The following is a 21744-nucleotide window of genomic DNA, read 5'->3' as shown; positions in this document are numbered from 1 at the left end:
CACACGGGCTGCACCGGGCTCAGCGAACTTAGGCTCACTATACAGTAAGTCATCCTCCCAGTAAATCAAATGTTCCTTGGACCCTAGGCCTGCTGCCTGGTCTGCAGCCTGCTGCCGCACACCGACGAGAGAAGGGCACTCCTTCTGAACCTGGCAGAATTCTTCCCTGGAGGGGCCACCCTCTTGCTGCCAATGGGTCAGCTCAGGCAACTCCCCCAGTAGGCCACCTGCTCCCCTGTAGGTTCCAGGGCATCCCCCTCAGGTTCTGCTTCCTCCTGGACCGTGGGAACAGTGGGGGGCGGTTTCCCGCGCCCTCTGCCCCTTCCTCTCTTGACAGGTCCCTGGGCCATTGTTCCAGGCTCCGGTTCTACTAATCCACCCTTACTGGCTGTCATGGCACATGTGGATACGCAGATCCACGCTGGCAGTCCTAACATCTCCAAGTGAGTTCTGTGCTCTACGTCCTTCCATGGAGAGCTCTCCAGGTCGTTACCCAACAGACAATCTACCGGCAAGGCATCACTGACACAGACTTCCAAGGTACCAGAGACTCCCCCCCATGTAAAGGGAACACGCGCCATCTTGCAGAGGCGCACTGAAGTGTCAGCTGCCACTACTGGGCGGAGCACATTGGGAATGACTTGCTCTTCAGACACCCACTGACACCTGACAGATGTCACACTAGCCCCGGTGTCTCTCAGAGCCTCTATCTCCCTCCCATTGATGGTCACCTTTTGCCCGTATTTCTTAGTGTTAGCGGGTATCAAGGTATCCTGGACCATCTCTTGGTCTCCTAAAGAGACAAGGGTCATCATAGCTAATCCCTCCTCCCCACTGGAAATCAAATCCCCTCCCAAAGCTACACTAGCTAACCCTGGGACTGGAGCAGCAGCTGGTGCTGGGGGTTTCTTGGGACATTTAGGGGCGATGTGCCCCACTTCCCTACAAGCACAGCAAGTAGGCGGTGGTCTGTTGCCCTTAGGGGGCCAAGACCTCTTAGGCTTGGGGGCTTGGGACTCCTTCTTCTGGGAACTGTTTTGGGGCCCTTTAGAGAACTCCTTACTGTTACCCTTGTCCTCCCCACCTTTCTGCTGGGGACCCTGTCCACCCTTGGCGGGGATACTTACCACCCCTTTGTTGACCCTGGTGCTAGTCCAGCGGTCTGCCTCTTTAGCAAGCTCACTGGGATCAGTTAACTTGCTGTCTAAAAGATGCTGGCGCAGCTCTGGAACACATAGACTACTCAAGTGCTCCCAACTAATCAAGTGACACAACCCCACATAATCAGTAACTTTGCTGCCCTTTATCCAACCTTCCAGTGCACGCGTGTACATACTCACACACTCCACCCAAGTACTTGAATCAAGTTTCTTGAAGTTCCTAAACTTCTGGCGGTACTGTTCTGGTGTAAGCCCATACCTGAGGCATAAGGCCTCCTTCATAGTGGGGTAGGTTAAGGTCCCTGCTGCTTCTAAGGGTGCTAAGGCATCCCTTCCAGAGGCCTCAAAATGCTTCCACAAACCTGCTCCCCAACTCTTCTCAGGCACTTCATTCATCTTCAAGGCAAGCTCATAGGATCTAAACCATGCATAGATATCCTCACCCCTCTGATAATTCTGCACCAAATCTTTCGGTATGTATACTTTACCCGCCTGTACTGGTTGTGCGCTGCCACCATTCGGACTGGACTCCACTTGTTTGGCTTTAATGTCCAGCTCCCTCATGCTCAACTCATGAGCCAACTGGAGTTTTTTCTCTTCCAAAGCGAGAGCATTCCTCCTCTCCTCCGCCTCTTTCTCACTGTCAAGGCGCAGTTTCCTTTCTTCCGCTTGAGCTTTGAGCTTAAAAAGTTCAATCTCATGGGCCCTAATCCTCTGATTTTCCTTCAGCTCCTCTGGAGAAAGGCTCCTACTGGAATGGGTGCTGCCAGCCCTAGACGCTGGCCTATTCACTGGCAGATCATCGGATCCAAATCCGTGCTCCGGTGTGCCATCCCCTCCGGTAGTTTCCTCGGTTGCGCCATTCTTGGCCTCCCACCAGGCCCTTAGAGCTTTCTGTAGCTCCGTCTTGTTGGCGCTGCCCTTCGCTGGGCATCCAAGCTGCTTGCAGAATTGCTTTAGTTGCTCCTTCTTATATTCGAGCAACTTTTTCACTTCGAATTGCAATTCCGACTCCTCACCTACTCCATTCAGAGACATGATGCTTCGTCGATCCTCCAAGAATAGTCTTCGCAAAAACTTTGTGCAATGCAACTGCTTACTAGATTAGTGATGTACGAAGAATCACTGCAGGTCAAGTGCAAATACTGGTTCTAATCCGCACCGCTGACCACCAATGTTAGATCTGGGGGTCTCTAGTTGGCAGAGGTATACACCTTAGACCAAATAGGGACCCTTGCTTCTAGTCAGGGTACAAGGACACACACAGTAGATAACCCCTGCTCACCCTCTAGGTAGCTTGGTTCGAGCAGACAGGCTTATCCCCAAGGCAATGTGTAAGGTATTTGCACGTAGACACCTCAATGATCCCCCTTCCGTACAGCACAAACTTAGACCACACAGGTGAGGTATATCAAAATTAATATACCTTTATCTAGTTTCCGCAGTTGAAATCAAGCATCACAGGTTTATACAGTATTCGCTTTCTTGGTTGGTCGGGATCGTAAGACGATAGTCTCTAGTCTCTTGTGTGATTCGATACTCACTGAGAATGAATCAGTTTGTAGGCTCTTGATGTTTAGGCAACTACGTTGCTCCGGCGGTGTCGCCGCACTCGTTGTAAAAGCGCTCCTCGGGCTGTTCGGTGCAAGGTTTCCACAACTCCCTCGACGAGCCCCCAGTGACGATGTCGACGTCACCGGAGTCAGCCACTCACAGCGCGGCGTCGTAGAGCAGGGAAGTACGACTCTCGATCTGCTTCAGGCCCCCGGGTCGCAGCAAGGCACGTGCCGATGAGCACGTCGGTCTTCTTGATGCGGCAACCGGTGTCAGGCCCGGGTCAGTGCGGCACTCTCCAGCGAGACAGAGAGCAGCCAGCCCACTTCACAGGCAGATGTCGAGAAGCTTGGTAGAACAGTCCCCGGTCCCTGCAGCACAGAGCAGCGCAGGGGGGACACAGCAGAGTCTTGAGTTCTTGGCAACCTTTCTATCCCTGGGTTGCGAAACAGGAGGCCAGCTCTTCTCAGGCCCTTGGAGATTCGGTTTAAGACACAGCACACAGCAAAGTCTTGTTTGGTCAAGTGGGTAGGGTCAGCACACAGCAAGACCCCTTCCCCTCCTCAGCTTCAGTTGTACAGCAGAACAGGTCAGCCCTTCGAGCACACAGCAAGGCAATCTTCCTTTAGTTCTTCAGCGGTCCGTCTTTCAGCAGAGGTTCCTCTTGATGGTAGAATCTAAAAATCTGTTGTCAGGGGTCTTGTACTTATACCCCTAAAAGTCTTTGAAGTCTTTGTGCAAGTGGGTCCTGAGCCCGGTCTGATCCAGTTCTGTGTGTTGCTGGAGCACTTTGTTTTCCTGGCCTCTACATTCTTTTCAGAGTGAGGGGCAGAGTCGTCAGCCGCCCAGCAGGAGGTGGAGCCAGCAGTGTGGCAGGCAGGCACAGCCCTATTCAATCCCAGGTGCTATCTCCTCCCTCCACTCTCCTTGCAAATGTCGCTATTCAGCAGAGGGCTGACTCAGCCAACCTCCCGGGGGATCCCCAGCCCCTGTCACTCTCAAGCCAGACAGTCAATCCACAAGCACGCCCAGGCACACAGAAGGGTCAGACAAGAGAACAGCTACTCTCTAAAAAGTACTATTCTCCAACTCAGGAATTAAAAACAACCTCTCCTAAAAGATGTGTTATTAAATGCTGAGCTCAGGGATATCAAACACTCATGTCTTATCTTGTTCCTATGAGAAGATAGGCGGATAGCCATTGGCACCAGCCTCCCCCATGTTAGCCTATGGAGCAAGATAACCTTGCAGCAGTGAACACACAAAATGGCCGTTGTTCACTACCAGAACATGTTACCTGCACTAGTACATGCTCTACCTTTTACATACACTGCACCCTGCCCAGGGGGGTACCTTGGGCCTTCCATAGGGATGACTGACGTGTATAAAAAGGGAAGGGTTAGGACGGTCAGTGTGGACACTGGCCAGGAGGACATGGCAGTCCGGGGACTGCAGGCAGGCCTGCGGTGGCAGGCCTGAGACACCGTTTTAGGGCTACACAGGTGGGTGGCGCAATCAGCGCTGCAGACCCACTAGTAGCATCTGTCATCACCAGCCCTGGCACACACAGTGCACTTTACTAGGGACTTCATGGTGATACAGATATGCCAATCAGGTATATCCAATCAATATGATATTTTACACAGGGAGCACTTACACTCTGGCACTGATTAGCAGTGGCAGAGTGTCCAAAGCATCTAAACCAGCAAAACGAAATCCAGCACAGCATCAAAAATCCATGTAGCAGAGGCGAAAGATAGGGGAAAAACCCACGCCAAGGATGTCAGGTCTAACACTCAACAATTTTTTATTTTCAAAAACAAAATCCCAAAGCGGAATTATCCAATCAAACATAATTAAAAAACAATGACCCCCTCACCATGGAATGTTACTCCGATGGCATGGGGGTCATTTAAAGGTTTTTTCATTTTCACATACCGCCATGTTTTGTATGGTGAGATGTGAAAGCTAAAAGTAGTCATGTGTTCACCCACTCTAAACATGGCGGGCGGTCACTTGGCCAAACATCTGATGGACCTTAGGCCATTGGAGGTGAATGTAGATGACAGACTGAAGTTCTGCCTCACTCGAATTGAGAAGGGCGGAACTTGGCTTCGGTGTTGCCATGTCTAAATCAGGTCCGTTGTTTTTGAAATATAGAAACTGCTGAATGTTTGGTGTATGGCTCCGCCATATTGACGGAAGTGTCCATCAAAATGTCAGTGTATTTACAGTAACTGCCATGACGGCAATGGTAAGAGATGTCCGCAGGACAGCATACATCTGGTGGATGGAGTATCCTCACCATCGCTGGAGTAATTTATTATGCCAAGGAGAAGGTATATACTCCATCCATCAAACTCAAAATCAGGCACTAAGTGCCATTAGCTTTAGGCACAAGGCCCTTAACACCAACATTGTGGTAACTTTCTTTCCAACTATGACTGACCAGTTAATATTCTCGGTAGGCTGACAATTTAAAAAGATCCAGAAATTCTCCTCTAACTGCATATTTTTTCAGTTCGAGTTTTACTTTAGAGAACCATGCTATAACGACTACTAATGCCAAAGTAAAGGTAATTCAGATTCAAAATGTTTTCAGCCTTAAACCTTTTGTGGGAAAATGGCTCTTCTTACACCCTTTATTTTGGCAACAAAACACTTTGAGTTATAATCTATTCTCTCCTTCCAAATCATTCCTGTCTAAGCTTCCGCACACATTAGATTAAGCCCAACCTTCTTAGCCACAACTTTTTTCTGATGAACCACAGTAGCTTTGCATCTACTCACCCTACTACATAACATCCATCCTAAGAAACAGATATAAAAAAAAATTCCAAGTGTGTTTTTTTTTTTATTATATGATATTGTTAAGCCTTAGTTTTCATCAGAAGATCCTGTTGCTGTGGGACTCAGTTGGGTCTTGCAAAGTACAGTTTTTAAAAAGAAGCCCCACCTCTCCAGGTAACATAACAGCAATTTTGCAATATTTTCCCACCAATTTCGAATAGTGTGACCAACCTGTATTAGGCAAGATCGACAAAGGGTTTTATTTGTGCAAAGGTATGGTTGTAATTCCCTATCAGCGCTAATGGATCGTGTCACTTGCAATACGCCCATTAAATGGAATAGGGAGCAAAGAGGTTCACCATGCCACATGATGTTCAAACGGAATTATTCTGTTACCATATGGTGTCACTGGTCAACAGCACTTTTTTAAATCAATTTCATAACAGCTGCATTGCTGGCATTGCTGCTATACATGAAGGGACTTTATACAACTCACTACATAGGTATGCCTTGCCATTTTTATTTAGCTTTGAAGAAGGGGTTTCTACAATTTCAGTGAGGGTATAATGATTCTCTTTATAATTCTCATATATTTTAACCATATATTTTCCAGTGAGCATAAATCTGCCTATGAGACTTAGACCTTCATTTTATGTGAACCAAGAAATGGGGTGGTATCCCCCTTCACCCAGAGTTACTGACAGAAGTCATACTTGTAACTCTGGGGAGAGGGATCTGGTCCCTTAATGTAAAATGATCAAGGAATCAGAAATACTGTGCTTAATTCCCCGTATAATTTCTAATTATCCCTTGGTTTCCTTTGAGAGATTTCCCCTGCTTGAGGCAGTTGTAATCTATAAGAAAATAATAGGAGTTACAAGACCCATTGGTATTCTGGGTTATAGAACTGATGTCCTTGGTGTGGTTTTCCCCAACGTTTGCGTTTCAGCGTCCTGTTTTTGCTGCCTTTTTGTGCTGGCTTTAGGACTCTGTGCACTTTATCACTGCTAACAAGTGCTAAATTGTGTGTGCTCTCTCCTTTAAACATGGTAACATTGGCTTATACCCAATTGCCATATTTAATTTACTTGTAAGTCCCTAATAAAGTGGTACTACATGTACCAAGGGCCTGTACATTAAATGCTACTAGTGGGCATGCAGCACTCATTGTGTCACCCACCCAAGTAGCCCTTTAAACATGTCTCAGGAGTGCCATTGGAACCGGTGTGTGCAGTTATAAAACTGCCATTTTGTCCTGACAAAATAAAACTTTTGCCAAACCTAAACCCTCCTTTTAACGCATATGAGCAATCCCTAGAGTAGGCCCTAAACAGCCCTAGGGTAGAGTGCAGGGTATTTGAAAAGTGGGACATGTACTTTTAAGTTTTACAAGTCCTGGTAGTGAAAGCTTCTTACATTAGTTTTTCGCTATTGTGAAGCCTACCTTTCCCATAGGATAACATTGCATTAACTTATCACATTTAATAAGCGATAACATTCAATTGGAAGTAGAGAGGAATGTCTGGAATGGTATCTGAGAAATTATAATTAAAAATCTTCTTTAATGTTAAAGTTAGATTTTAGGTTATCGTTTTGAAAATGCCACTTTTAGAAAGTTTGAACTTTCCTGCCCTAACCAGTTGGTGCATTGAGCCTGTTCCTGGGTCACATGACTGTGTGTAGCTGACACTTGCATTTTGTTTATTCCTCCCGGACAGCCTCCCAATAAAGGGATTAGGTATACATGGATGGGCCATCAACTGGCAGGATGGTGTGGGTGTGGAGCTGGGCACAGCCCCACTTACAGCTGAATAGTCTAGGTCCGGCCTTCACACAAAGGACTTGTCACCAATGGATTGTCCATGCAGCCTACTTGGACCGTGGACAGGGGAGGCAGGGAACTTCAAGGACTTCAAATTGAATTCTCTAGAACCTTCTCCTACTTCAACATGGGCATCAGATAAAAATATTGGACCCTCAGAATCAACTCTTCAGTATACCTCTGGACCTGTGGAAGACTCAGAAGGAGTCTGGCTGCTCTGCCAGAAGGACTGCTACTCTGTTGCCCTGCTGCCCCACTATCCTTCTGCTTTATTAAGAAGGACTGGACCTGCATCCTGATCCCAGGACCACAAGAGTGACTCCAAGGGCTAGTTGGCTAGTCTCCTGATCAGACGTCTTACAGACAGAAAAAACTCCAACCAAATTGAACCAAGCATCTGGACTCTGTCTACTATGAGCAGTGGCCCCAAGGTGGTGCAACACCAATCCTGGACCCTTGGAAGAGGGACTGAAGGTGCTGTGTGCCAGCCCAGCTGTGGTCTTGTAAGCAGAACTAAGACAGTGTGACACAACTTTTTGCAGCCACATCAGAACCGCCACATTGCAACACATCCTGATGCTTGATCTCACATCGCAGTGCAGTATCTCTAGAACCGCCACAATGTGACTCATCCTCGAGGCAATCCTTCACATCATAAACCCTCCTCTTCAATGACGCAGAACTCCACAGAATGCAGCCTCTTCAGAATCCATTGGTGCGTGGTGCTTCTTTGATGCAGGACTTCATATTTGAAGCCCCCCATCAACGCCATCCTTGACAACAACATAGGACTCCATGGAACCGGATGGAAAATATTTGTTCAGTGGGCCTAGCAGAGTCCCTGTATTCATCCAGCGCTCTATCGCAGTCTGCCTGAACTTATGACTATGTCCCTGTCCAGCATGACCAGATACCCACAGTTGGCGCTTGTGCTTCTAAGCACTGCTTTCCCTTACAATCTTTAAAATGTCATAACTCTGGTTATACTGATTCAATTTGATGTCAAATGTTTTTTTTTATTTGGTGTGGGTTTTTTGTATAGTGTTTTTACTTTATTACTGTTTGAAGTGCTCCATAAATACTTTAAACATTGTCTCTAAATTAAGCCTGGCTGCATTTGTGCCAAGCTACCAGAGGGCTGAGAAAAAGTTAATTTGGGGTTTACTTGTCCCTCAAAGAGATTGTGGCTGCTGCTTGAGTAGGGTTTTACCCCCCTCAACTATTAGCACAATTTCCAACAGAGGCCAATCATAACGAGGGTATCAGGGCTCATTTTGAGGTTGGCGAGAGACCCAGTAGGCCAATGATCAGAAGATGTCCTTGCCTCTCCTACCCTTCCCTGGTTATGGGCTACTCACTAAATTTAGAGACCCACCTATCTGGGGGGATCTTTTTGCAAAAGTACATCAGCTGCTACAACAAATGACGTTTTGGCAAAGCTGTTGTTAGTACCTTCTCCGCATTCTTATTTGCTTTTCAGAACAAACCCTAAAGCAAGGAGTTGTTTTTGAAAATCAAAAAGTGGGACAGAGTGATGAGGGACTCCTGTCAGAATCCAGACATGCTTCCCCCTACCAAGTGAGGTTGGAACACCACGGGTTGGGAAGGTTGGGGGCCTTGCCAACTTGCAGTGGGCTCCTCTTCTGTAAAACCCCAATTGAGGGCTTTAGAGTCCACTGAGCCCTTAGAGATCTGTTGCTAAAACTACAGCCAGGTTTTCTTCCCAAAATCTTCTCATAAACAGAGTAGTTGGTTTCTGTAGGCAGGTTTCATTCATTGATAGACATTCAAGACCTCCATATCACATTGATTTCTTAACATCTGCTTTAATGAATGCTGCAAGTTGCTTTCTTTTTATCAGTCAATATGAATGTTGCCTCAGGACTTCCGAGGCCACTGCGCACAACTTCTGATAAGAAGTTAGTGCAAACATCTTTCAAGAGGCTTTGTCTCTAACATAATGCCCTAATTTGAATATTATCATCCCTTTTTCAGGAAAGTGATCACTTTCTGATCTATATATGATAAAAGAAAATCATCATATCCCTAATATGCATACGACATGAAGATATGGAAACATGGAAAAATCATCCAGACTAGTCACATAACACAAAAAAGTAAGAAACAAAAGGTGAGTTATCCAAAAATGTGGTTTCCTATTTTTTTTTGTTTTAAGTATGAATTGAACAAGAAAAGGAAACAAAGCAAGTTTATGAGGCTATTAGAAGAAACTAAGGTGGAGTTAGACTATCTACACGAGACATGTGTAGTTAAGGTATTAAAGTAATATCCAGGGGTTGTGGATATTTATCAATTTAACATAACATGGACAATTGAAGGACTGGCTACAATCCTCTCTCAAGGCATCGGGTAGACAATAAACACAGGAGAGCCATGATACAGCATGTCAATGGGTTATCCTTGTTGCGAGTAAAGGAGACTTTCAAGTAACCCTTCGCTACAAATAAATGCCCTCAATGAGTTATTAGAATTGGCTCAATTTCAAAATTCCTTTGTTATTAGAATTTATTTAACGTGTCATTAGAAGAAATAGATAAGCGAACAACCAGGGATAGACAGATTTGAGAAATGAAAGAAATACACTGATGAGAAAAGTCCTTTAAACCATTGCAGAATATTACAAATTATCACATTGTTAGAGAGAAATACATAAAAACTAGGGAAGCTTTACATATGCATGTCAATGATTTAGAAGTCACTCAAAAATTGATCTGCTTTTGTTTGGGTATTGTCCCTCTCATGCTCTCAGATCATGCTTTAATTTTGGTTAGTTAGATATTCATAGTACTCAAAGATATAGATCGTTATGGAAATTCTGGATAGCAAATTTGTCACTGATTGATTGCTTGGAAATCAAGAAAAAATGGGCAATTAGCTTAAGGAATATTTCAAACTTAGGTCCTGATTTAATTGTTGGTGGTAAGCATACTCCTTCACAACAGAACCTCTTAGGCCAACAGAATTAAGGACCAATGAGTTTTCAGCCAAATTGATTTAAATATATGAAAGGAAGAAGAACATTGGTTTCTGTTTTCCCAATTTACTCAGGCAAGAGTGCTATTAAATATCAGACCTCTTCCATACACCACAGCTGCTGAGGAGGATAGCTTGCCCCAAAAATATATAGGACCAAACTTTTCAACAAAATATAACAAACATTGAAATTTCCATCAACATTTACCCAAGGAAAACTGGTCATATTTTTAAACCCAAGTAAAGACCCATTACTTTGCAGCTCTCATTGACCTATAAATCTTTTTAATTCAGAGTATAAACTCCATATGGAATCTCTGAAGACAAGACTAGCTTGTTTTATAAGACAGTTAATAGTCCTAAATCAAACCAATTTTATCCCAAGAAGACATTTAGTGACTAACATGCATTACATATGAGAAGCGATAGATTATGCTGAGATCAAGCAGGCCCCACTGACCTTCTGGTTCCTGGATGCAGAAAAAGAATTTGATCAAGTAAATTTGCAGTTTTTAGTTTCTGTATTGGCTGAGATGGAATTTCCTAAGCACTTTCTCATGACAAATGAATATTTATATTACAATTCCTACTCTGAAATAATGCTTGGGGGCTAAGGGGATGGCTCTGTTACTATCAGTAGAGGAATCCATAAACGTGCTCTATTTGACCGTTATTTTTTGCGGTTTTCATCAAACTACTATCTCTTTTAATTTCACAAGAACAATGCATAATAACAGGTCCTCTCTTTTCTGTTCATCTCCACTATCAAACGTTCTGCTACATGCTGACTGCTGTATTATTTAGATCCAGAAATGGATAGTTTTACCCAAGCATCTGAACTAATTGAGGAATTTTCTTATGTATATCAGGTATCGAATAAAAAAAACACAAATAGAAAATAATCTGATCAATTTTCTAAAGAAAAATTGAAGATGGCGTTTCAAATAATAGCGAAATCTAGATTTGGTTTTAAGGTAGGAAACTGAATGTTGAAGATGTATCAAATAAATTGCTTCTCCCTAAGAAAGGATATACAAATATTGCATGCAATATCTCTTTCATTGGTAGAAGAAATTAACCTCATGCAAAGGGTGGTATTACCACAATGCTGGTTTGCTTTCCAAGTCTGCCATGTGTTTTTTAAAAAGCTTTTTTTCAAAGGCTGCTCTCTATGATCAAATCTTTTATTTGGTCAACAATACCTCAAACCTTTCAAGTGTTAAACACTCCATTCAATCAATGTGGCTAGTTAGGCTCTACCAAATTTTTAAATGTACTATTTGGCGCCCTTCTCACAAAAACTAAGGCAAAAGTTATTCCTAGCCTACTAGCACAGATTTTTTCAGGCATCAGAAACCAAATGATGGAGGAAGAAGTAGGAAATTGGGGTACACTTCGAAATTGTCTGACAAACATTTCTTTAAAAAATCTACTTTAAAGTACTTCAGATCCTCTGCAGGGAACATCTAGGATGTGGGAAACAGTTTGAGCTACAACTGGAAAGAGATTTTTTCCTTTACTGAACCTAATTATTCTTAGGTGGCTGAGGAGTTACCTCTGTGGGCAATGAAAGGTATAATATGTTATGTGTACTTGTAAAGTGCACTTTAAACCGTGAGGAAATCCTGACACTGTAACGGAAATTGATCTACTAGTTAGGGAACATTTATTTTTATAATTTTCGTAAATTTAGGATATTACCTAAGGCAGGTTTATTCAAATATTTCCACCTTTGTTGCTATTACTACAAGCATCTGAATAGAACCACATCTCTGGTTTATGAGGTGTTCCACTAATATTTCAAGAAATTCCACATGGGTAGAGTATATCAGGTATTAACGGCCAAGAAAGTTCCAGACCACATTAGTATACAACCCCATTGGACCTCCGAATCATATTGCACAATGACCTCTGAGATTTGGGCAGAATTGAATAAGGATTTTCATCAAATTTCAGTAAATGCAAATCTAATACAAATTCAATTTCTTTGTATTTATGAACTTTAACTATACACCAGAGACCTGGAATAAAATTAGGCCGGGTATTTGAATGAAATATAACCATTGTAACCAAGCGGTGAGCACATGGAAACATCTATTTTGCGACTGTACGTAAATTAAAACATTGTGGTCTGAAATGTACGCAGAAACAAAAAGATTCACTGGAAATCAGCTAAACACACGGTACCATCCAACTACACACACATTAAATGAGCCCAGCACACAATAATCTTATACGGTACGTCTATAGGCGTGTGGCATGAGGATGCACGGATCATGAAGATGTGCAAGTTCAGCTAATTTATTTCCATGTGCAAGTTCAGAAAACCTCCATAATGAAATGCATTAGTGTATATTCCTTTTGTTCTCTTGTGTGCTAACTCACGCCTGTCTCTGAACAAATGTAAGACTGGTTTGCATTCCATATTATTTTAATTTTTACTTTTTTGATGCCATTAATGAACAAGCAATGGGGGATAGGGGGTGATACAAACAAATTAAAGGGCGCTAACCAAATAATCTTTCTATTTTTGATGGTTAAGACATGAGCTCTGGTAACAGCTAAGGATGTTTCTACCCAGGACAGGCTTTAGGGCAGTATGACCGGTGTGGCCGCACTAGGCTTGACTTGGATGATGGGCATAAACCTCAGGGGGGTGATGTGCTTAGCAATAACTTACTATTTAAAAGCACCTGCTACAGAGTTCCTTGTGCATCCAGCTTTTAGGCAGCAATAAAAATGTCAAGATAACTCTTATGATCAATGTTCCTGCTAGAGAGGGGGATCAGAGTTTTATCTAATGGCAGTTCTGACTCGCCATAGGGTCAATATGCCTGCTGCAAAAAAAAAAGATACGCATTTTATGAGGACAGCTGAGTGGACTAGTAAAGTCAGCCCTTACTAGTGTTTATAAAAGAAATGAAAGGTATGTGAGCGAAGGACTATTGAGAGATGAGGGACACATTCGCTGGGCAGTTGTGAGGGAATCAGAGGAGGAGGTCATTGGAGGAGTGGGGGGGGTGCCAAAAAAGATTGTCACACCGGGTACCACCAGGACTAAAGTCAGCCCTGCTTCTACCCAGAACTAAACCTGTCCATGGGTGTCTTTTCTTCCAAGTATTGTCTCATGCTTTCTGTGAAATTTGCACCCCGGTCCTTAAGGTGTCAATGTAAAAATACAGAATGGTGAGTAAAAAGCAATGCACGTGCATGTGAATGTGTAATGATTATGAGGCTGATTACGATGGCGGTCAGACCGCAACCGACAGCTCTTTGGTTACGTTCCGACCACCATTTGCTGCTGGGGTCAGAGGCAGTAGGTGGAGGGACCGTCCAACGAAGCCTGTCAGACTGTCGGAACACAACATAATTCCTTTATGATGGCGGAGCCAGGCTCTGCTCTGCCATTGGGATTATGATGACAGTTTCCGACAGCCATTTCATGTTGGCCTTTCCGACATGAAAAGGCTGTTGGAAAGTGTCTTTGGGGGCCCCTAGTAGGGACCCCCTGACCCTCTGCAATGGGGCGCCTCGACACATCCCTGCACCATCGGCAGGCACCGCATGGTGCCTGCCACACAGTGCAGGGATGTTTGGAAACATCCATTTTTCAATGGAGGCTTGCCCTGCAGGCCCTTTCCCCCCACCGCACAAGCTTCCATTGGAAAATGTATGTTTCTGACTGCCCTTTGGGCGGTCGCATCCAAATACTGAGGTCGGAACCACCTACCTAAGGTCGAGCAGTTCCCAAACTGCAACGGTGTCGAGCAGATATAAATTCGCTCAACATCGTAATAAGGCTCTATGCTGGTTTTCATCTCATTTGCTTTGCATATTCCTGTTCACCCCCATTCACTTGGCTGGAAAAGTCAACCATTTCCCCTATTGGTGCAATACAACTCAGAATTAAAAAGATCTGTCGGCATACCGAAAATGCGCAATTTCTTAATTTAGGTGTTAATACTGAAAACTGACCTTTGGTTGAATGCCATAGTATTATATCCCAAAATTTCGATCTGCAACAGTATATAGACTGCAAGACATTTATGTAGTCAATATTGTCACAGTAAGCATACATATGGGGGAGAGGATTTCCTGGTCTAACTCCACAGTTGGTTACTTTGATTGTATGGTGGAACATATATTTGAGACGATATGGTTGTTGCTGCTATATATTTTATAGTTGATAATACCACACTGGAATATGTGACGTTCACCAAGTGCAGTTCTGATATGTCGATAGATAAACTTTAGTGAATCGTGTTCAAGGGCTTTATCTGTAATTTTATCGAACCATTCCTCAGTGTCTCAAATTTCACAAAATAATGTTGCATACAGGTGACCATTCCTCAGTGTCTCAAATTTCACAAAATAATGTTGCATACAGGTGACCATTCCTCAGTGTCTCAAATTTCACAAAATAATGTTGCATACAGGTGACCATAAACAGATATAAGGCATAGTCAACAATCATGCAAAACACAACAACAAAAAATACATTTATTTGAAGGGAGTCAAAAAACAAAACATATTGGTACTTTCACCTCTAGGTATACCGATTTTAGCAAAACTGATTTTACTATTGCTCATTTTGTAAAGCTTAGAAAACATAAGAATATGCAGGGGCGGGCCCATAGTTGTTGATAAGGGTGACTAACTTTGAGTCGATTGCAAGCCGCATTTTTAAACCACTTAACACTTCCTGTTTCTTTAACTCACTCTTTATTTATTCATTTTCAATCACAGTCCCTCTTGTTGTTCTCTCCTCCCAAACCCCCCTTTCTCTCCTTTGTGTCTTTCTCTCTTCCTTTGGGTCAAAATCTGATTAGGGGAAATAAATGTTGCTTCCCGAAGATTGGTGTCAGTGACCACCTCCTGCAGCCACCGGCAAACATTAAGCACTGGAGTGTATATTCCATCTCATTGTTTGAAATTAAATGGGAGTTGCGCTTGGCACCCAGCCAGTGTGCTATGTGTTTGTGAGTACAATTTCACCACGAGTCAAAAAACACAAAAACATGAATTTTGCACATTTGCTGTTTTAATTGGTTCGCATTGAACTGGAGCGTTAGGAACACTGCGGATGATAAGGCCGTTTCCTTGTAACTTTGTAAGAATGCCCGTTATATACTTGATAAACGACCTTACAAATCATTGGCCATGAGTGTGGGTCTGTTACCATACCTACAGTTACGGTGACAATCTGCGCACAGCATTGTGGGTAGTTTATAAATTCCCACAGTGAGTGGTGTGGCAACGGTGCCATGGCCTCTGGTGTAAACTGGGAAAATGGGCCTCTGCCTGCTGCTTGGGTCGTAAAGTCCAGCCCTAATTGGGGTGCACTCATCCCCTAAGGCCACAGGAACCCTGTGCCACTGCACCTGCTGAACTACTGGCATTTTCTACTCTGAGGTCTCAGCCGTGGATTTTGGCTAACACCAGAACACCAAAAATAGCTTAAAATGGGAACAGTTACCTGAGTGGTTCATTTTATAATCCGGGGTTTGAAACTCTGACCTTCTAGGTTATTCTGTGGATCAGATGTGCAAAGCGCGCGCCCTGCGGGGTCGGTCGGGTTAAAATCGCTGCATGACGAGTTCTTGTAGACCGGTGTCTTCGTTTGCTGCAGGCCTCCTTCTGGAAGAAAGTAAGGAGCGAGCGGCTGTGCCCTCTCCCAGTCCCTTCATAGGGCTTATTTTCTATTTTCACTGCAATAGTCCCGATGGGCAGATCATTTCCATGACAAGCTTCACGCTTCTGCTTTTATGTCCTTAAAACAGACAGAGAGAGAAAAAAAGAGTTGTTTTTAAGGTTTCAGCTCTTGGACTTTTGCCATGGCATACAACATTGAACAGCATGTGTACAGTTTTACTTCCCTGTAAAATATAATGATTTTTTGAAAGGCTTTTTGAGCACACTATCGGGAATTGTTAGCCTAAAACCACTTGTGTTGAAAGGGTTAAGACCGTCCCTTGATGTACATCCAGCAGAAATTCAATTAAGTGGGAATCTGGTGATCTTATCCAGTGTTTTACCGCGCCCTTCTCGCCCATGACGAGGCGCTAATGTACACGTAATTCAATCTTGCATTTAAATCAAATCTAAATGTGGAGGGAGGTGACCGGCTTCACCCTTGATAAATGGCACACCATAAACGAAAATAATATGTCTACCCACGATTCACCGCCATTTCAATGTTTGACGAATTCAGCTTTAACATTGTGTTTCAATGTGCAGCAGATTGGTTAATGGAAGAACGCCCGTAGTCACTTCCTTTTCCTACTTGCATTTATAGCGTGCAGTTGATAAAAGGAGCCACATAATGGCAGAGCCACCTGTCATTACTAATTAAGGATGTTTTTGTTTTATATCAGGCAGCCTTGGTTTAAGTCAATTGAAGTGCTTTCTAAAAGAGAAAGTAGACAGGGGCAACTGCAGGCTAGAGGGAAAGAAAATTATATAATTTGCGTGGCACTGGTTCTCGACATTCATGTCACCTCAGCACGGTATTTCCAGCTGAAATAGAATAATGTTGAATTATTTACTAGTAGGTTGGATAACAAAGAGTCCCTATCTCTCTTTTAACAGTTATTGCTAAGGGGCTGATTAGGAGTTGTGGGTGTGGTAATTCTGCAGGTTTCTGAGTTACCACTCAGCATAACTGCAATTTTAGCCATGTGCCACATTGCACCCAGTAACAACAACTGCACATGCACTCACATTTTCCACCTGCTTAAAGCAGGTAGAATATGTGAGAACAACAGGACCTGGAATTTGGAAAAACATGTGTCTACTTCAATTATTTTTACATGCAGCATTTCACCACCACAACTTTTCTGCGTGTATTCGCCTCCTCAGTTGGTCTCTGAAGAGGAAAGTTTCTGACTTGCAGAGGTAAGAATGTCGGGGATATGGATATTCACAAGGGAGGATATGCCAAAAAAGATTGTGTGATAGAAACATGCATGCCGAAACCATGCATGCCTTAACAACATAGTCTGAATAATGAGTGAATCATTAACACGCGTTCTTTAGCATGCAAGTCGTTACAACGACTAGTCCTGGGGAAGTGCTAGACTTTGCAATAGTATAATTTACTATTCCAACTCCAGTATGTGTATCAGTAGGGAAGATGTTGGACGTCCAACACCACAATACCTAAAGCAAGTCGTTGCTAAAGGAATACATGGTAAAGACACAATCATTGTTTAGCCTACATTGTAAAGGTACTGCATGGTTAGACCGCGTGGTAAATGATGTTTTCCTGTATAAAGAGTCTGATTTTGAGTTGCAGGGTAATGGAAAATCCACTGATTGGTTGAGAAATTGTTGAATGCAGAATCCACTTGCCGAATTTTGAGCACTATAGAGTTAGTGCCACAAGTCTGAAGATCTGATGTTCCCACACAACACTAAAGCAGGCGAAACATCTATAGAATATCATTTATTAATTAAAAAATATCAACTCATTCCCCTTTTTTGGCAACATCCTGAATAATTACACATTACAACTTCACACATTGTGAACCACCTGAAGCATAAGAAATCTGCATTCCCCAAGAAGGGCACCATTCAACTTCATTTGAAAAGCTGACTAAACATGCTTTGTGAAAACCATGTAGTAGCTTTCAACAGCTCTCATGAGCACAGACCACATCTCTTCCTAGAAAGCAGCCATGTTTCTATTAAATCAACACTCTGTGCCCAATAAAGCCCCTTCGACATCACTATAATATTCCAAAGCTCAAAGTAACAGATATCAGTTTGAAATATCGGCAATATTTTTGGATGAATAACAGTTACTACTGTATATTCCAGCAGTGATTAAAGATACACCTGATATCCTATTGAAACTTGAGGAAAGTACATGTGAAAGTAATTAAATAATATACACATTTGATATAGAAAACCTTTATGGAAGTAAACTTTATGAAGAGGTAAAAGTAGCAGTGGGGAAGAACTGCTATTAAAGAGTGTAAATTAACAACAAAAAAGTGTGTTCCTTTTACAGGTTTGATACCATATCCTATACCACTCATACTTCAGATTTAATAGGCAATTATATCTTCAAACCAATGGAGTATCTAATGGGGAGCAATTCGGCCGCCACATTCATAAATATTTACATCCATAAAATTGAAACTGAAAAAATACTTCAAAATGAAAACTTGAAGGTCCACATTAATAGTTGATGGTGGGATATAGATGAAACTTTAGGTATCTGGAAAGTAGCTATGAACCAATTGAAACAATGTGAGGGGTACCCTAATGGATGTCATGAACCTATCAAATTCACCCTTGAAACTTGAAGTCCTAAAAAACCATGTGTGGGATTAAATAATTGCATTAGAGACAGGACCTGTGTATGATACATATTTGTGAAACCATCAGATAAAAATAGCATCTTGGATGCCACAAGCTTCATCCAAAACAACTCATTGAAACCATACCATACAATAAACTACTAGGACTTGGAAGGAGTATCGCTGAGAAAGAAAGGTGAACTAAGAGAATGACAGATGTGTGAGAAATTTATTCTGACAAAGTACAAAATAGAGACTATACAAAAAGAAGAATAAGGGCTAAATACATACACAGAAGAGACAATTTACAAAGTTAACCTAATGAATAAAACCCTACCCTACTCCAAACAGAGGCTCAATATAATTCAAATTATACTTAAACACTGGAGTCTATTAGAAAATGGTGAAAAACTACAAGATATAAATGAACAGTCCATGCTGGTTCTTAGTTGAAATAAGAACTTTAAATATATACTTAAAGTTTTTTTGACAACTAACACTAGGGGAACTTTTCCATGCTTAAATTGTGCTCATGTCATCACATGACCTTTTATACTACACCCCAAGACCGATAAGTTTTGGGTTAAACATAATGCCACTTGTGAAACAAAAAAGTCATTCATTTTAAAAAATGCCAATACTATATGTTGGAAAACTTCGCAGAACATGAGAAAAAAAAACTTTGGGAACATGTCAGGCATTCACAATACAAACTTAAAAACTATACACTAGACAAGAGTCGGAAGGAAATGCCGGTGTGCGGACATCCGGGTCTGTTGGTAACTCAAGCACCTTATTACTCCATTCTGACATGTCCTAAAGGGGTTACTTCCTCTCCGTGAGGGGTTTGTGACAGATGAATCGGACCTCGCAGCAGCAGACTTGTTCTTACTCCTCCAGTCTCAGGACAGGTATTGGAGAGAAAGAAAAATGTGTTGCTAGCAGCTGGCATATTCATTTCTGTCATCGCCGGCGATGCTTGCTTGTCAGAAGCAGGCGTCCATTAAGGTCTCCGCCCTTTACCTTCTTTACCCCTCCCGCCTGTCTCTGTTCCCTCCTCTTTCTCTTCTTCTCCGCTTCCGTCCATCTGTCGCCTCGTTCACCTTCCACAGTTCCTCTGTGACACTCGCGCTCTCCTTTCTCCTGCACCTTGGCTCCTCCCCTCTATGCCTCACCTTCGGCTTCTCCCGTCTTTCCCTCCTATGCTCTCCTTGCTCCCAGTTTCAGCGCCGTCGGACCTTGCCCTTGCGCCTCCGTGTTTCACTCGCAACGTTTCCTGTTAGTTCTTCTCGCGTGCCCTGTCTGCCGCCGTCCAGCTTTCTTACTTCCAGTATCTCATGCCTCACAGAATAATTCTTGGATGTGCACGTCGCCACTGTGCTGCATCTGTCCCTGATGTGTGAGGGTAGCACAAGGTATATAATGGACGACTGCTTCCAAGCCACCCTCCTTGCCACCCCCTTCAATAGAGCTTGTAGTATCCGGCTGGATACAGTCTAGTGTTCCATTGTGCCTGTAACCCACACTGAACACCCACCCACCACAGGCGTCACCAGTCAGGTGACCCTGACAATAAAAGGGGCCGAGCGCACGTGCTCGTGGCCAGTTTACCGCACCAGTAATCCTGTGTCCTGTGTCAGTCATTATCTGCATGCGGGCCTGAGGGCCCAATCACCACATTGGCGGGCGACGAGGGGGCTGTGCCCTGGCGTGCAGCAACCCAGCACATGAAAACGAAGGGGGAGAGAGCTGCCCGTGTGACGGACACCCCCGTGAGTAGGCGAGCAATGCCTAATCGCCGGCGGGGCATGTGAAGAGCCCCCCGGCGTGCAAAGTGCCTGGGGCGAAGGCGAGGAGGGCGGGAGCCCACCCCGCACCTCAGGTGTCCGCAGTGTCTCCACATCCAGTGCAGAGGCGCCAGGTGCCCAGCGGGGCATGCAGAGAGCCCCGGGGCGTAGACAAGCGGCGGGAGCCCACCCCGCCTCTGAAGTGTGTGCTGCCGAGCTGTCCGGTGCGAAGAGAGGCCCGGGATGGCGACGATGCAGCGCGAGCAGTGCCGGACTGCCAGCTTGCCAGACACCGCCGCAGACCGCATGGAGTGAGTGGCGACCTGGGCAGAAGGTGAGCCCGTAAAAGAAGCGGCAGTAAAGTGAGCCGGTTGCGAGGCGGACGGGGAGTGGAGTAGCTACCCACTCCTCCGCCACCCCTAGCGAAAGAAAGTGACTGGTGGTCGGGAAAGCGCCGGCCGCCCACAGCGCCAGCCTATGCCCCAGTGCGGCGGAAGAAACTGAATGACAGAGCGGAGCCCACCCGCAGTCAAGCAGCAACACCGGCACCCCTGCCCGCCGCGCAGCATATGAAAGGTGAGGCTGCTGCGGCGGGGTGCGAAGAAAGAGAGTTTTTGCGGCCCGCGGCCGTTCAGGAGGTGTAATGACACCCCCCCCCTAGCGCAGCCCGCGAATGAAAGGAGCCTGCGGGTGGAGAAGGGGAACAGCAACGTCTGGCCCGTGGCCGGAGGAGAGCAGCAACCACCCCCCGCAGGGCCCGTGGAACGAGGAGGCCTGCTGCAGGGGCGGAACGAACCGCAAGCGAAAGCGGAGCCCACCCGCTGCACCGCGATCAGCGAATACCGTTTCCTCCGCCCGCTCCCCCGCGCAGCATGTGAGCAAAGCGGAGCTGCGGCGGACAGGGAGCGGGAATCGGCACACAAGGCTGCTCAGCTGTTATTTTTCCCCCCCCAAGAACACTGAACAGGCATTGTGCCCCCTGCATGGCTCGGAAATAACGAAAGGAACAATAGACTCACCGCAAAGGCAGAGGGGGGTCCTGCTGCAGCACGGCCGTCTGAGGATGTGCCCGCTCAGGGGGCACTGAATGAGAGACCATCAGGAGTCCGGGGGGGCAAGCCTCAATGTGCCCGGTGCACAGTCTGGAAAAAAAGTGGAAGCACACGAAGCCTGCAGCGTGTGAGGAGCTGCCGAGGTTACAGGGAAAAGAATGTAGCACTGCCATCCAGTGGCCAAAGTGTAGTATTACGCCCGCTACATTAAAGACTGCTACAGTCAGGGCACATGCAATACATTGAAGGAGCTGGTGGTCCGGGAGGTGAGCTAATGTGCCA

At 44.5% G+C, this 21744-nt stretch overlaps 1 protein-coding gene across 6 annotated transcripts in view; it reads right to left on the bottom strand.

Moving 5' to 3' along the window:
- P2RY12 (purinergic receptor P2Y12) overlaps positions 1–21744 on the bottom strand; it is a 497887-nt gene that overhangs the window by 61985 nt on the left and 414158 nt on the right. For all 6 annotated transcript variants that reach the window (XM_085634886.1, XM_085634884.1, XM_085634888.1 and 3 more), the window contains one exon: positions 15797–16090. In XM_085634886.1, the coding sequence (XP_085491012.1) occupies positions 15797–15809 (13 nt within the window). In that variant the 5' untranslated portion in view covers positions 15810–16090. The remainder of the gene's footprint in view (positions 1–15796; positions 16091–21744) is intronic.

Source organism: Triturus cristatus, chromosome 11 (assembly GCF_964204655.1).
Source record: "Triturus cristatus chromosome 11, aTriCri1.1, whole genome shotgun sequence".
Lineage (NCBI taxonomy): Eukaryota > Metazoa > Chordata > Amphibia > Caudata > Salamandridae > Triturus > Triturus cristatus.
The sequence above is the reverse complement of the archived record's forward strand: the minus strand, read 5'-3'. Positions and strand labels throughout refer to the sequence as shown.